This window comes from Hippopotamus amphibius, chromosome 2 (assembly GCF_030028045.1).
Source record: "Hippopotamus amphibius kiboko isolate mHipAmp2 chromosome 2, mHipAmp2.hap2, whole genome shotgun sequence".
In the NCBI taxonomy this organism is placed as follows: domain Eukaryota; kingdom Metazoa; phylum Chordata; class Mammalia; order Artiodactyla; family Hippopotamidae; genus Hippopotamus; species Hippopotamus amphibius.
This window is the reverse complement of record NC_080187.1, coordinates 101,163,346-101,179,580: the sequence shown is the minus strand read 5'-3', so window position 1 is coordinate 101,179,580 and position 16,235 is coordinate 101,163,346. Positions and strand designations below refer to the sequence as shown.

Below are 16,235 nucleotides of genomic sequence, written 5' to 3'. Positions count from 1 at the left end.
GTATGCTAGCCTTGGAAGTGATTTTGCGATGAGCTATCAAGTGCTTTCTGTTTTATTCTTTTTACTTTTCTGTACTTTTCAAGTATTCAAAATTGCAAAAAATGGATACATATATTATTTTCATAATCATATTACTTTCCTAAGCGTATATACATATGATCATCATATAATTATGAAAGAGAGAGAATGTGTGAGCAGAGTGGCCCAGTTAAGTAGGATAGGAAAAACGGCCTCTTTGAGGATCTGACATGTGAGCTGAAATCCAAGAGATGAGAAGGAATCAGTCCATTAGAGAACCAGGAGAAGCTCTTCTAGGCAGAGAGAACAGCAGGTACAGAAAGCCCTGAAGTGAGAGTAAGTTTGGAATATTCTAGGCCTTGAAGATGGCCAGTGCAGGAAACTGATGCTGGTAAAATCAGAGAAGTTGCAAGGGCCAGATCATGTAGGGCCCACAAAAAGAAGTTTAGGAACCCGTGATAGGGTCCTGACATAATCTATTTTACACTTTTGAAAGATCCTTCTAAGCAACATACAAGGAGTGCATTGTAACAGGCGAGTGTAGAAGTGAAGAGACCAACTGAGAAAGCATTGCAGGGATCTAGGTGAGAAATGAGGGTGGTCTAGAGTGGAGGGTGTAGGTTGGGGTGTGCATCTGACTTATTAGCTCTGTGGAGGAAGTAATCATCACCTAGCTATCATTAAGTTCTTACTCATTAATGTTCACTATGGCCCTATGAAGTAGGCGCAATTACTAACCCCACTGGGCCTTTGGAAAGGCTAAGTAACTTACCCAAGCCCAGCTGTCTGGCTTCAGAGCCCTTAACCACTCGACACGGCCGCTCCGTAAACATTAGCTCTGCTGATGGAAGTGGTGGTGGCAGAGATGACCGAGAGTGAGCAGAGAGGGGAGTATACCCCACACATCCCAACCATGAACTGCATTCTGCCATCCTTACTATGCCCATGGCCTCTCCTGACCACATCTGAGGTTCAGCCTATCTGTCTGCATCGAGGTTGGGGTCCCTCGGTGTGACAGAGCAAGCTGTGGAAGGTGGCACTGAGACATCCATGTTGTAGAGACAGAACGGCGCTGAACTGGACCCTGGCCCACTCAGTGGTTAATTCACGGAGTGAACAGTCACTTCACTTCTTAGGGCCTCAGTGTCTCATCTGCATGCCCTTCAGACGCAGGTCCACTAGCCCATCCACTGGGACTGGTCCAGGATTCTGGTTATTAGTGTTGAGACTGCTGATGTTATTGTAGCAAGGAAGATCCATGGGGTACAGTCATGGATTTGTGCAAATACTCGTCCAAAAAGACCATTTTTTTTACATGCACACACACACACACACACACACACACACACACACACACACACACGAGGTGGAGGATCATTTCTGGTTATCACAGGGAAGAGGCTAGAGTTGGAGAACAGAGTCAGTATCAGCCTAGTCGTTCTTTTTTGGTTTTACAGTCCCAGACCTCATAAACATTAAAATTTCTCTTCTTCTGCTTTGTCCTTGAGTATTGACTTTAGCCTTTTTCCAGTGGAACAAACTTTACATGTGAGTGTGGACCCAGTAAGTGGCACTGACTATGTCTATTAGAGATAGGAAATTTGCCAGGTAGAGTTGTATAGACTCGTCATGCAAAATTCCCCTGTATAGCTCAGTGGTTCTCAAATGGGGATGACGTTGCCCCACCTGGGGACATCTGGCAATGTCTGGAGACATTTTTAGTTGTCACAGCTGAGTAGGGGAGAGATATGACTAATATCTAGTGGGTAGAGGCCAGGGGTGCTGCTGGACATCTTACAATGAATAGGACAGCCCCACAACAAAGAATTGTCCAGTACAAAATGTCCGTGGTGGTGAGACAGAGAAACCCTGGTATTGATTAATATGCAAATCCTTGTAAAGTATTATGAGAACCTATATTCCCAGGGGGAAAATCTGGTCACCTGGTCCTTCTTCTTGGTCACTACTCTCCTGGTGTCCAGCTCACACAAAAGTTGTTTTGTCATCTTGAAGTCTCTGGGGTAAGAGACTTCAAGATGTCCATTTGGGGAGAATGTGTTAATCTGGGAGTTAGAATAATGAACCAAGAGGGAGGAAGACAAGACATTTTCCCAGAGAACATGACACAGTGGAATCAGCCTTTGGTGTACCGTTGACACTCAACTGTTAATAAGATCCAGAGAATTAAGGCAGGCTTCCCTCTGAGAGATGTCATGAGTAACACAGTCTGAAAAGGCCATTCGTATCATTTTGTTTAATGGCAGTCTTATCTGAGGGGATATAGTTTAGATAAGGTTAAGAGCATGGCTCTGGAACCAGAGTGCCTGACTTTTAATTCTTGATTGCCATTCACTAACTGTAGGTCATTTTTTCCCTCATTTGTGATGTGGGGATGATGCCGTGAAAGTAGTATCTAACTATAGGATAATTATGAGAATTAAACAAACTAATAAATAGGAAGTATTTGAAAAATTGCCCAACTTAGGATAAGTACCTTGTAAATATTAGTATCACTATTGTTTCTTTAGTCAGGAATATGATTAATTGAAATTGTATGCATTCGTTCTTTTATTCAACAAGTATTATTTTTTAGCATCTACTGTGTCCCAGGCACTATTCTAGCTTCTGGAGATATATAAGTGAATTAAAAACATCAGGTAAAAATCCCTGCCCTCATGGAGCTTACCTTTTAGTGGATTATAGCAGTAGTAACACAAATAGAAAGAAAAAATATACAAAATTATAGTCAGCCGAGTACTTGTCCTATAGTTGTTCAGTGGATGGATATATTATTCATAGTGTTGTATTATGTTACGTAGCTAATTGGGCTGGGAGGTTTGAACTGTCATCTTATATAAGAAAAGAAAGTTAAACCAATCCAGAACGTCATGCCAATAAAAAATTGAAACTACTGGGACTTCCCTGGTGATCCAGTGGTTAAGATTCTGCGCTTCCACTGCAGGTTCAATCCCTGGTCAGGGAACTAGGATCCTGCATGCTACACAGCAAGGTCTGCCTAGAGGTACATAACATTAGAAAGGAGAAAGAGGAGAAAGGAAATTAGGCCATGTCTATGGCCTTGAGTTTTGTTTAAAATGAGCTGAACCTTTTTTGCCTTCTTATCTTTGTATCAGACATAGTTACCTCTAGGCAGATTTCCACATTCCAAGACATTCCAAGACTTTCTCAGCTGCAGCAGACACTGCTCTCTTTGTAGCAAAACAGAGAACAAGGTTGGTTACTACTGGATCACTGCAGCTGAGGAGGAAGAATCCACAGTAACTCACTCACTCTCCGAAAGAAGTTCGCTCACTCCTTCAGAACAATTATCTCCTGAGTGCAGGCTTTAGCAGTCCCTGAAGAACTTGGTTAAAATAAACTCTAGACCTTACTGATTGGTTCCTCATCTTTTCTTTTGCAGAAACCTTCTCTATGTCTACCCACAGAGGCTGAACTTCGCTAACAAACTAGCATCTGCCCGGAACATCACAATCAAGATCCAGTTTATGTGTGGAGAGGATGCCAGCAGTGCTATGCCGGTAATGAGGGAAATGAACATTTACCTCGAACCAGGGTGGGCTGAGCTTCCTGGTCAGTTCACCCAGACAAAATCCAGGGCCGATCGGCGTACAGTGTGTGTTGATTTAGGCCAGCACCTCTGAACACGTGCAGAGGCCTTTGTAGCTGGTCTAATACTGCTCCCAAGATACTGAGGGGGAAGCAAGGTCAGCCTAAATCTAAAGTCTCTTTCCCAACTTATTCCACAGTGAGCTGTGAAATTTAGAAATGCAGATCATTTTAGAGGACTGGAAAATATCATGAATGCTTTCCATGCCACCCTAACAGCATAAGAAGTAGAGAGACAGGCCAAGGTGTCAGCCATGTTTGCTGTACTTGCAGATATGCACTGCAGTACACATCTACCCAAGCCCCAGTCCACATCTAGAGAAAAATAGAAAGTACTGCCTAGTGAAAATAAACATACACCACCTCAGCACCTTTTAGGAATGGATCTTCATCCTGAGGTAAAATATAAATCAAGTAATAAATATGTAATGCTTTATTCCCTAAGGAACCCAAAATGCAAGAATTCATATTTTTTAAACAATCTGCCAATAAATGAGATGGTGGTTAGCTATTACTATTTTATAAGTCATAGAATTCAGCTGATATACCTTTCTACTGAAGTCATTTCTTCCCAGTGTTTCCATTCTTCAAATATCCACTTTTTTTTTAAACCATCTTTTTGATGTCCCACCTACCTTCCCAGTGCAAGGTATCCTCTTGCAATAGTTATGGGAAAGAAATCCTAGAGGAAGACTCCCTTGGTTCTCCGCACTCTCACCCCTGGCAAGTCGATCAGGGCTGCCAGGTACAGCTGTGCAGATCCTGGTGGTAGCCAAAGTACCCAGCCAGGGATGAGTGGAGCCAAACTCCAGCCTGTTCACCACTCACCAAGCCCTAGGACATGGCATGGGCATTATTGCATCTAGTGACGGGGTGGGGGGGGGTGAGGGGGCTTTTTAAAATTTACCCAAAGGTGAGTCCACTAGTGAAGTCATGTGCCTTTAGGGCTGATTCAGGCCCAAAGAGATGTCTTTTTCTAAATACCATAAAAGTGTGGCCAGTGAATGTCCTGATGACCCATGTGACCAGGGAAAAGAGCCTGGACCAGGGTCTCTCACTGAGGGCATTGCCCTGTAGTACAGACCTCTAGGCAGACAGGCGGATGGAGAGAGCCTGGTTTTCTAGTCTCACAAGCCCTTGGTCACTAATATAGCCCCCTGGGGTCTCAGTTTACCCTTCATAGCCAGTTCTTCTGCATCAGTTGGGCCACCTGTAGAACTCAGCACTCTTAACTTACAAAATGCAGCTCTGTAAGACCAGAACCTCCTAATGGGCTGATGATCGTTGTTTTGATTTACCCAAATATCGCAGTTAATTTGGCCCTTTCTATACTGGTGAACAGGTCATCTTTGGAAAATCCAACGGGCCTGAATTTCTGCAGGAAGTGTACACAGCCATTACATACCATAACAAGTAAGTATATTTCAGAGTACTAAACATACACCAACATTGTTTCCTTGTCTCCTGGCTTTTCTGAATCCCTTAGGTGATTCTTCCCTAAGAAGAATCAGTTTAGAAATGCAGATCATTTTAGAGGACTGGAAAACAGTTTTTATAATCTGGGGACTAAGGCACAGAGGAAATCCATGCCAGTTGCCTGATTCTATGTTGGTGTCGCACAGTTTCTGCAATTCACTGTGACTAGGAGAAGAACATATCTTCAAGAACCTAATATTGTTTTTACTTTTCTGGACCCTTCTACTCTAGTGTGATACAGAGAGGTTTTATGGTGTTACACGAAGAAATAAATTTCTTGCTTTGCTTTGAGATACTGGATGGGCCAGAAACAAAATCCAGCCCTCCTTGCTCTGTCTCCTTGTCTTCTATATACCAGTCCATACCTGTGCCACAACCTACTTTAAAAAGATTTAAGTTGATCAAAGGAGAAATGGAACAGTCATTTTTATGTGGGTACACTGAGTCACAGAATAATGTCTATAGTGTTATTCACACTTCCAGGGTCAGATGGACTTGGGTTTGATCCCGGCCTGATAACCTTGGCCCATTTAAGTGCTTCTCTAAGCCCACCATCTTGGACTGGGATGAGGCTTAAATGAGAAAAGTACATGAAGCCCTTAGTAAACTGCCTGGGACTTCATAATTCAGTAAAATCAGGTTCCCTTTCCCTCCTGCATCCTTCATTTGTTTCCCCCCAATCCTTTGATGAGTGCCGGCCGGGTGCCAGTCCCTGTCCCTGGGGTAGAGATAGAAAAGGAGACCACAGCAGGACTCCAGACCTCATCCCCTGTCCAATTTAAGCTGTTGGATTTCTCCATTGTGTGCAGGGATTTTTTTTTTTTTCCTGACAAAGCTTTTAGTTTGTGAGCAGCCTTATATAAGTGAAGTGTATCCAGTGATGTAAGCTTGGTCTCAAGGACTTTCAGCTTCAGAGCAGACTGATGTAAAATGAAAAGCAAAACACCAAGCAGGAGAATCCTGAGGGGCAAAGGGTCTGTGGCTTTACAATTTATAGTCAGAGAAGCCATCATTCTTGCCAAAAGTTATTCGTGTATCATGTGCTTTTGAAACAGGTCTCCTGACTTCTACGAAGAAGTGAAAATTAAGCTCCCTGCTAAGCTCACAATAAATCACCACCTCCTGTTCACCTTCTATCATATCAGCTGTCAGCAGAAGCAAGGAAGCTCCGTAGAAAGTCTCCTGGGATATTCAGTGAGTTGTTTTCAACTTGCAGATTCACACTGCAGTTGTTGGTGCTTCCAAGGTCCCTGCAGAGATAAACAACTAAATTCTATTCACTTGCTTTTTTCCTGTCAGAAGTAGCAAAACGTGCCAAACCAAATTACAGCAAAGAGCAGAGATGACTTAGCAAATGACAGTTTCAGGAATGAAAGGTAGTGAGTGAGAGCTATTGAAAGAATACTCATTTATAAAAAAAGCATTACAATGTCCATTATTTCCAAATTTTATATATATGCTTCACATATACAAACAGCTCTTTTTCCCCCAAGGGGGAGAAAGTTATTTCTTTAAAATATATAAAAGATAAAATAAACACTGATGTTGTTCAGATGCACACAAACATTGGCTATAAAGAAAAATGCTACTACTTTGGCTCTGAAAGCAGTGAATCATTGATATTACCATCTCAGGAGCTCTCAGGGAATTTAAAATGCAAAGAACTTAACAGAAATTACTGCCCAAAAGAGCCCTGGTCAATATCTAATCATCGTTTAGTTGCATTTGATTATTGTCAGCTAGATAAATTGCCAGAATTATATGCTGTAATAAATACCATTTCATTCTTTACATCATCTGTTTCAGTGGCTGCCAATTCTCTTAAATGAACGTCTTCAAACTGGATCCTACTGTCTCCCAGTTGCCTTGGAAAAGCTGCCACCCAACTACTCTATGCATTCTGCAGAGGTAACCAGCAAGCTGGCCATCAACTGTTTCCTATCTTGCCATGGTCTTGGACCGCCTTTCCAGACCCACTTCCCATTCCTTTATACATGACCAAGGATGCTCAGCATATTTTGGGGAGCAGTCATCTGTCAGCACAGGGTGTCTTCTGAGAACACATTGTTCTGATAGGATGGGAGAAATAACTGGCTTTAAGATACATTCATTTAGATTATCACTGATTCAGAATGTTTGATAAATACAACCTATACCGGGCAGCATTACCTTGTATTATATATAACAAAGGGGTTTACCGAATGGTGTATTTTAAAAGGGAAGGCAAATAGAGCCCAGCTATGATAACAACTGCTCTCAGTTGCCATCCTTATAGAAGGTTCCCATGCCAGATTTCATCAGTTTCTCCTCTGGGTCAGTTGTCGCAGTCCCCAGGTGGATACTGGGGCTTTTATTCCTCTAAAGAGCCCAGTGGCAGTAGTCTTTCCCTCCTCCTGTTTCCTGCCCTGACTCTTGCCCGTGCACTCTGCTGCAGTCCACCCGTTTAAAGGGAGCCCAGTGAACCCTCCATTCTGACTGCACCAGCACCAGTTCTCATGTTTCTCAGTCTGGTTGGTGTAGGTTTACATTAATAAGAATTATTTTGAAGCAAAGAGCAGACATCGTATCATTTCGTTTATAAATATTTCAGTATTTTACCTTAAAAGATAAGGGCTCTTTTTTAACCATCACAATACCATTGTCATACCTTAACAATTAATAATAGTTCCTTAATATCTTCTAATATCCAGTCAGTGATCAAATTTCCAATTATCTCATTAATGTCATTTTTTTAACAGTTGTTTGTGTATCAGGATCCAAATAAGCCCCATACATTGCTATTGGTTGACCTGTCTTTTAAGGCTCTTAATCTGTAGGTCCCCTTCATCTCTTTTGTTTTCCTTGCTTATTTCAAGTTGAAGAATTTCCCAGGAATTTGAATTTTGTTCCAAATTTACCCTGACTGCCCCCCCCCCCCCCAGGCTATTCCATTTTCTATCTCCTTTTTTTTTTCCCCTGAAGAGAGAAGCTTCCTTTGCCCTGGGCCACAGGCATATGCCCGTCTTTAGATCAAAACTATTCTCGAAACCACTTTTAATGATTTGGACACACAGCCCCTTGCTGAAGCCCTCAGAATCACCTTTTCAATATCAAGCTGCACATTCTAATTTCCTAGAACACCCAATTATCTTCTTAATGCCACCGAACAAAACCTGGATTTAGAGACAAACAAATCTCGATCCAAAATCCAGATTCTGCCATTCCCTAGCTGTGTGAACACGGGTGAATTGCTTACCTTCTCTGAGTCTCAAAGATGAAACCTAGCCAATACCTGCCTACAAGGCTGCTGTAAACACTGAATGAGATAATGCACATCAAGCAGCAAACTCAGTGCTTAAGTAAATACTAGTTCCTTTTTCTTACTTGCCCTAAGCTGTCTTTATCAACATCCCCTCAGCTTCTCCTAATATCCTTTAGGGCTGCACTGTCCAGTATAGTTGCCGCTAGCCACATGAGGCTGTTTAAAATGTAGCTAGTCCAAACTGAGATATGCTCTAAGTATAAAACACAAACTGGGTTTCAAAGACTTAGTAGCAGAAAAAGAATGTAAAATATCTCATTCATAATTTTTTATATTGATTACATGTTGAAACAATTATCTTTAGGCTATATTGGGTTCAATGAAACATAGTATTAAAATTATTATCACGTTAAAAAAATTTTAATATGGCTATTAGAAAATTTTAAATGACATAGATGGCTCACATTACATTTTTAGCAGCCAGTGTTGCTTTAGATTACTGCGAACTCTAGCGTTCAGGAGTCAGACCCATTAATAATGAGTGCCAGGTCCTGATGGAATTTGTTCGCGCTGGAGACTGTCTTCCCACCCAAGGTCATAGCTACTCCTCTGCTCCGCAGATTGGTGCCGTGCTGGGAGGCAAGACCAGTGTCTTCATATCTTCCAATCCTCAGAAGTCGTTAGAAAAGCAGGCTTTCATGTGAAATTTCCTGACTTTGAAATGTTTGGCAACTAATTCTACAAAGTTTCTAACACTGGGCCAAATAGCACTTGTCTGTGGGCTGGATCCAGCTTTGGGTCCCAGTTTGTGACTCTGCTGAGATAGTTCCAAAGGTCCCCACCCCATGCACACATCCTATCTTTGCAAGTATAACATGCTTCCTTCCATTAAAATGCAAGAGACACGAAACCCACACTTACATGGCCATGTCTGCCTAGGCCCTCCTTACTCGAAGCTGTAGGATGACAATTCCCTCCAGATTTTAAGGCAAGAAATGGTCTCTGAGGACTACAGGGCTATTGATATATAAATGGTATAAAAGTCATTTTGAGTAATTGAAGAAGGACCGCTACTTGGAAACATTTTGTTAGAAGCGAATGAAACTGTGGTCACTCAAAAGCATTAAAATTTCACGTCTTCTGAAGATCTTCTACACTTTGTCCTGACATTCCTGATTAATGGAGAAATCATTAGGATATTACTTTGTTTTAATTCCTAGAATCAAGGATTACAGGTGCTGGATGGAAGCTTACATTAGACAGATCACTCAATTCAAACCCCTCCTTTTAGCATGAGATGATGAAGGCGCAGAGAGTTTCACTGACCTGTTGAAGTAAAAATAATTAGTTTGGTGTAGAACTGAACTTGAACCCAGGGCTCCTAACTCTAAGGCCAGCTATTATTAGTTTTCCAGGGAGTTTTATGTTTGTATAACCCTGACATCTACTGTCAAGTCACTTTACTCTGCTTGTTAGTAATGAGAAAAGGGAATTGAATTGCTAATTTTTTTTTCCTTTAACACAGAAAGTCCCTTCGCAGAATCCTCCCATTAAATGGGCTGAAGGACATAAGGGAGTATTCAATATTGAAGTGCAAGCTGTTTCTTCTGTTCACACCCAGGTAAGGAACATCAAGGTCAAGCTTAAATCAAAGCAGAAGGCTAATAATGAAGATGGGGTGCAGCAGAGACACTTCTAAGGACAGTTCAGTCATAGATCAATGAAAATCTTTGTGCACAGATAAAACAACAACAACAACAAAACCTTTCAGTTCTGTGTGGGAAATTGCAAGCCTGTTAGATTTGACTTATTTAAATAGAAAGATCTTATGAAAATGCTGAATCAACCCTGTACCTGCACTGTTGGCTGAGAAGTTTCTTGGAGAGACTTCATTTAAACATTTTCCTGCTGTTGCTGTCTCATTTCCCTCTGTAATTCTGCCATTTCTCCTCCAGATTTTTTTTTTAAGTTCTACTTTCCCTTCTTTTCCTGCCACTGTCTGAGTTTTGCATCTGCTTAGACCCCTATCTTGGCAGTTTGTTTGCCTGGTATCGTTGACTCTGCTTACAGAACATGTCAGAATCCAAGTTAACTTTTCTTCAGTTAATAATTATTGAGAGGTTCTATTTTGTGCACACCACTCTGCAAAGAAGTTCATAGCCTGGGTCTGAAACATCCGTGTCTTAGAACTTCTGCTCTGAAACACTGGCTGAAAGGTTCTGCCTAGAAGGAGCTCTTTGATTGTGCTTATGAATCCACCGGTGAGCCTTGAGGGGATGAGACCCACGAGGCCTGCCGTCTACCTTCCCAGGACAACCACCTGGAGAAGTTCTTCACCCTCTGCCACTCCCTGGAGAGCCAGGTGACCTTCCCCATCCGCGTGCTGGACCAGAAGATCAGCGAGGCGGCGCTGGAGCACGAGCTGAAGCTCAGCATCATTTGCCTCAACTCCTCCCGCCTGGAGCCCCTTGTGCTCTTCCTGCATCTGGTGCTGGACAAGCTCTTCCAGCTGTTTGTACAGCCCATGGTCATCGCTGGCCAGACAGGTAGGAGGCCTGGGGGGCCTGGGAGGAGACAGGCAGTGTCGTCTTTTATGAAACACAATTTTCCAGAAGTCCCAGGAGCAAGGCCAATGTGATCTTTCTATTGAAATGTGAGTCCAAGGGAGACTAAGTCTACTTCTATTTTTTTTCTTTTTTGCGACTCCCTGGATGTTTAAAAAAAAGAAACATTATAGGATGCTTAAAATTTTAGTGTTTTTTTTTTAAATAAATGCATTGAATGACTGAAGGAGATCTTTTAAATTCCATTCCTCGTAATTGATGGATTTCTTTCACCCCTAAGATATTTTTGTTGATTTGGCCAACAAGGGAATCCAGTGTTTTAAAGAAATAAGACAACCCATATTAAATGGAAGGAAAGGAACGGTCTAAATTGAAAATTCAATGTGATCCCTTTTCTACTGAGATATAATGCACACACCATAAAATTCACTCACGTGTACAATTCAGTGGTTTTTTGTATATTCACAAGGTAATGCAACTGTCACTACTACCTAATTGCAGACCATTTCATCAGCCTCAAATGAAACCCTGTACTCCTGAGCAGCCACCCCATTCTCACCTCCCCTCTTAAATGCTTACGTGTAGCAAATGAACACTAAAACCAATGTGTAAGACTTCCTTTGGAAATAACGTCATGTAGGGCCTGGGTCCAGTGGTTCTCCCAACTCCCTCAGGGGGCGACTGGCTGCTGTAGGGCACCTTTGTTTGACACTGTTTTCAGCTGGGCTTGTATTATTCTGCGCTCTCCAGGCAAGATATCTTTGGGTACCATCCATGCTGCCCAGTCCTGTGCTTGGAGTTGTAGGTTTTGCAATAATAATCAAGAGCCCATTGAACCTCAGAGAACTTACAATAAAATATAGCAAAGATCAGCAGCACAGGACACACATCCTCAAATGGACACGGCCAAATACTGTTGGGGGTAGTGAAGACATCCACCTGGGAGGATGAGGGAGGCCCCCAGGAAGAAGACTGCAATGGAGGTGGCTTTGCAGGGCAAGGGGGAGGGTAGAGGGAAAGACACAAAAATAGGGACAGTGAGATGAGATTGGCAAAAGCAGAGAACCAGAGTGGTTCCGAAAAAAAGTAGTTCAGAAAGAAGTGTCGAAAGACACTCTTCTGGGAGTGTCAGAAAAGAAGGAACTAACACTGTTGGGCCATGGAGTAAGTTGGTGGGGAGGGAGTAATGAGCTTGTAGCCTGGACCTGTGGGGAGCCTTCAGAGCTGGGGAAGAGCGTGACCTTTGATCCCTCGGTTTCCAGTGTATCCTGGAAGGCACCTTCTGTGGCTCCACGGGTAAGGCATCCTATGTCATGTGCTAACTTTTCGCACGTGTAGCTGTCACCTCTCCAGCCTCGGAGTGGCCATCTCCACCCTCCCCGGGTGTCGTTCTACACCCGCACATCTTTGTTGCACTGCCTCATAGGCCCCTGCTGTGCAATATGAACATGTTCACTAGGCAGCACGTTCATTCACACATTTTGAGCCACCGTTTGGGACTCCAGGGTGTAGGGACAGGCAGAATAGGTGGAGGCATTTAGTCTCTGAGGATTTGTTCAGAACGTCTCTGTGTCAGGCACCATGGAAGGCACGGTGGAGAGACAGGAAAGTATGAGAAGTGCACTTTACCCCTTTTATCAGAGAGACAGCGCTTACCACGGGAAACAGCCCAAGAAGCTGTGATTTGGTGTCACGTAAGCCCCGTCCTGAGTGGTGTCCGAGGCTTCACTGAGGAGGTGGGATTGTGCCAAGCATCGCAGGATTGGTGTGATTTTGTGGTGGGAGCAAGGCGGGCTGCCTAGGTGAGGACAACAGCAGAAGTGCAGAGGCAAGAAGCAGATGTGATGGGGACAATATAATGATTGCCTTTTTTCAAGGAAGTTGAATTTGAACAAAAAAAGGGTACCAGGTGGGCTGAGTAGGGTGAAGCCAAACTGTGGCGGGCTTGAAGCTCCTGAACAAGAGAGTGTATAAAGCAAAGCATTGTTTGTACAGGTCCAGGGACTGACATAACACCCACATGTTTTTACATTAATCAGTACACCAAGAATCTGTGTTGTGCAACAGCCCATCTCAAACCATAGTGTGCGTAAGAATGACCTGGGCGTCTTGTTAAAATACAGGTTCTGACTCCGTAGGTCCTGGGTGGGGCCCGAGATTCTGCATTTCTAACAAGATCCTAGGTGATACTGACGATGTCAGGACAGACCTCACTTAGTAACATCAGTTTACAGCATGGTTTAGAGAGGGGAGGATGTCTGGACAGGCTCACATCTTTGTTGTGAAAAACCACAGCACTGGCAGAAGGAGGAAATGTGAAGTCCTTTGCAGTAAGCAGAGCCAGCATGCTGGAGCTTAGTGACACAATTCACCCTGTCCCAGCCTGGTTCAGCTGGTCAGTGATCGGGACTCCGTGTCACTGCCCCAAAGAATGCTCTACCTCGGGTTCATTAAGGACCCACCGTGGGGCAGCTCATTTTTCTCTTGTTCCGCAGCCAACTTCTCCCAGCTTGCCTTCGAGTCCGTGGTGGTCACCGCCAACAGTCTGCACAATAGCAAGGGCCTAGGCAAGGACCAGCACGGCCGGAACTGCCTGTTGGCCTCCTACGTGCACTACATCTTCCGCCTGCCCGAGCCGCAGAGGGAAGTGCTCAAGTCAGGTAATGTCTCTCCGAGTGTGGGAGCCAGGCGGGCAGGGCAACCTCACCCCACCCCACCACCACAGAATTCAAAATAAAATTAAAAGTTCAAACGGTAAGTTTTGTTTTTCAGAATAGGTGAAACTTACATGGATGCTGAAATTAAAAGTTCATTTCTAGGTGTTTCTCTCTTGCTTGCTCTCTGCCTTCCTCCCTCGTTTTATACGCGAGGCCCTTATTTTCTCTGCCTATTTGACAGTCCCTCACTGATCTTCCCCTAGTTGGTAATTTCTGATTCAGTTGTGAATCCCTTCTTTTGAAAGCTGGAGAAGTGACAACAGATGCCTAGGATTCTAGGATCACAGTGATAAGGAAAGTAATATATGTTTGATAGCAGTGGTAAGCAGTGTCTCCTAAACGTTTCATTGGGAGAAAATAAATCCCTTTTCTCATTTCCTCCAAACTGAATTTCTGAAATAATAATTCATTTCTCCACCCTTTTTAATTATTGACATAGGTAATCATCAACCAGAACAGCTGGTCAGCATGATATAAAAAGTAGCATCAGTAAGTTAACAAAATTCCAGGCCCTAACAAAGGAACTTGGCATATTTATTAGTCCGTGCAGCCTCATGTCAAGTAAACCTGTAATTTCAAGTGTTTTTAAAAAATACTCGTAATATTCATAGACTTACATAATCACCTTTGAACCCATGTAAATACTTAAAGGTGAAAAACACTGCTATATGGTGTATACTTATTCTCATAAGGTTCAGATGATTCCTTGGATTCTCAAATCTCAGATTTCAAGACTTATAGAGCTGTCACCATTTAAATATTAATAAATAAAAGATATCCACCTTTCCAGCTTGTCTTGAGAAATCAGAACCTCATGGGCTGTTTCCCCCGACAGTAGTAAGCTGGAGCCAAGGAGCAGCCCCTGCGTGTGGACGAGGCATGTGTTTCCAGTTTGCCACAGTCCTCACCACTCCCTACTGCCTTACGCCCTATCTTTCCCCCAAAGCATTGCCTCCCTGGCCTCCCCTAGGCATTTGCTGATAAGACCCTAAATCCAAGACCTAATCGGGTGGGTTTCCACTCTACTACCTACCCCATCCCTCCCCAGTTCCTTCTCAAGTCCAGTAAGTGACTCTGATCCCCTTTCTGTTGACATGTGTGTACCTGGCGGGGTGCAGGTGGGCCCCCTGCCCTCCCAGACCCTCGCTACCACACATACGGACGCACATCTGCTGCCGCTGTGAGTTCGAAGCTGATGCAGGCCCGGGTGATGAGCAGCAGTAACCCAGACCTCGCGGGGACACACTCCGCAGCAGATGAGGAAGTTAAGAACATCATGTCTTCAAAGGTAAGGAAGATATCAAACCCTGGAAAGAGGCATGGGCTTTTTTATTTTTAACTAACACTTGGAGAGACAACACAAAATCAACCACTGCCGCTGCCCACTGTCTTGGTCAGATGCTCAGTTTTCAAGTTATTCATATTCTTTTCTTTTGAACTGACTGAGACCATTCTGAGAGATGCAGAGGCAAGACTGGCATTTGAGCGTCTGCCCGGGGTTAGTGAGCTCTGGTGGGACGTTTCTCGAGCATAGCTGGTTTAGCCCCGTGGAGTCTATAAATACCATGAGTTTTATCTTCAAGGAAAAATCTTTAGCTTTAACTGTTTTTGATGGCTAGAAAGGTTGTTTTTTGTTTTGTTTTATTTTTCAATAACTTGCCTTTTAGATTTATTAACATCCACAGATTGATTATGCCGTGTAAGAATCTCAAAGATCAAAGCCAAATTTTATAAACAAAAACTGAGATCCTGAAAGGGTTGGTGATTTGTCCTAGATTGTTAATTTTTTACTTTTTCTCATAAACTTTTTATTTTATAAAAGTTTTAGATTATAGACATTATCAATATATGACAGTGTAGCAGAGGGAGTTCAACTCGAGGATGGATGATGCCTTGGAGGACTGGGACGGGGAGGGTGGGGGGAAGTCGAGGGAGGGAGGGAATACGGGAACATGTGTATAAATACAGATGATTGAACTTGGTGTACCTCAAAAAAAATAAAAAAAAATAAAATAAAAAAATAGCAACCTGCAAAAAAAAAATATATATATGACAGAAAATTTTTGTGTACTCAATGCATGGTTTCTCTGTTAGTAACAGTTTACATTAGAACAGCACATTTATCACAATTAATGAACCAATATTGATATATTATTATTAACTAAAGTTTATCTTTTATTCAGATTTCCTCAGTTTTTCCCTAATGTCTGTTTTCTGTTCTAGGATCCCACCCAGGATACCACATTATATTTTGTAGTGATGTCTCCTCAGCTCCTCTGGGTTGTGACAATTTCTTAGACTTTCCTTGTTTTTGAGGACTTTGACAGTTTTGAGGAGTACTGGTCAGGTATTTTGTAGGATGTCTCTCATCTGAAATTTTTAAAAATTGTGATATAATTCACATACCATAAAATTCACCCTTTTGAAATGTATAGTTCAGTGATTTTTCATGTATATGCAAAGCTACCATGAACTCTTCATCTACATTTTCTTTCCAGTTATCTGTGTCCTCAGGGTGGCTAAGCTTTTACAATAATGTCATTTCCTCTGATGAAGATAAACCAAACTGTCTAGGTTTTGACATCAGGTCCC

At 42.8% G+C, this 16,235-nt stretch overlaps 1 protein-coding gene across 5 annotated transcripts in view; it reads left to right on the top strand.

Annotated features, from left to right (window-relative positions):
* DOCK8 (dedicator of cytokinesis 8) overlaps nucleotides 1-16,235 on the top strand; it is a 207,242-nt gene that overhangs the window by 122,540 nt on the left and 68,467 nt on the right. For all 5 annotated transcript variants that reach the window (XR_009051221.1, XM_057720569.1, XM_057720571.1 and 2 more), the window contains 8 exons: nucleotides 3,440-3,557; nucleotides 4,988-5,058; nucleotides 6,177-6,315; nucleotides 6,928-7,029; nucleotides 9,888-9,983; nucleotides 10,674-10,908; nucleotides 13,422-13,586; nucleotides 14,762-14,931. Coding sequence is in view for 4 of the 5 variants with exons in the window: in XM_057720569.1 (XP_057576552.1) it covers nucleotides 3,440-3,557; nucleotides 4,988-5,058; nucleotides 6,177-6,315; nucleotides 6,928-7,029; nucleotides 9,888-9,983; nucleotides 10,674-10,908; nucleotides 13,422-13,586; nucleotides 14,762-14,931 (1,096 nt within the window). In the remaining variant the exon portion in view is untranslated. The remainder of the gene's footprint in view (nucleotides 1-3,439; nucleotides 3,558-4,987; nucleotides 5,059-6,176; nucleotides 6,316-6,927; nucleotides 7,030-9,887; nucleotides 9,984-10,673; nucleotides 10,909-13,421; nucleotides 13,587-14,761; nucleotides 14,932-16,235) is intronic.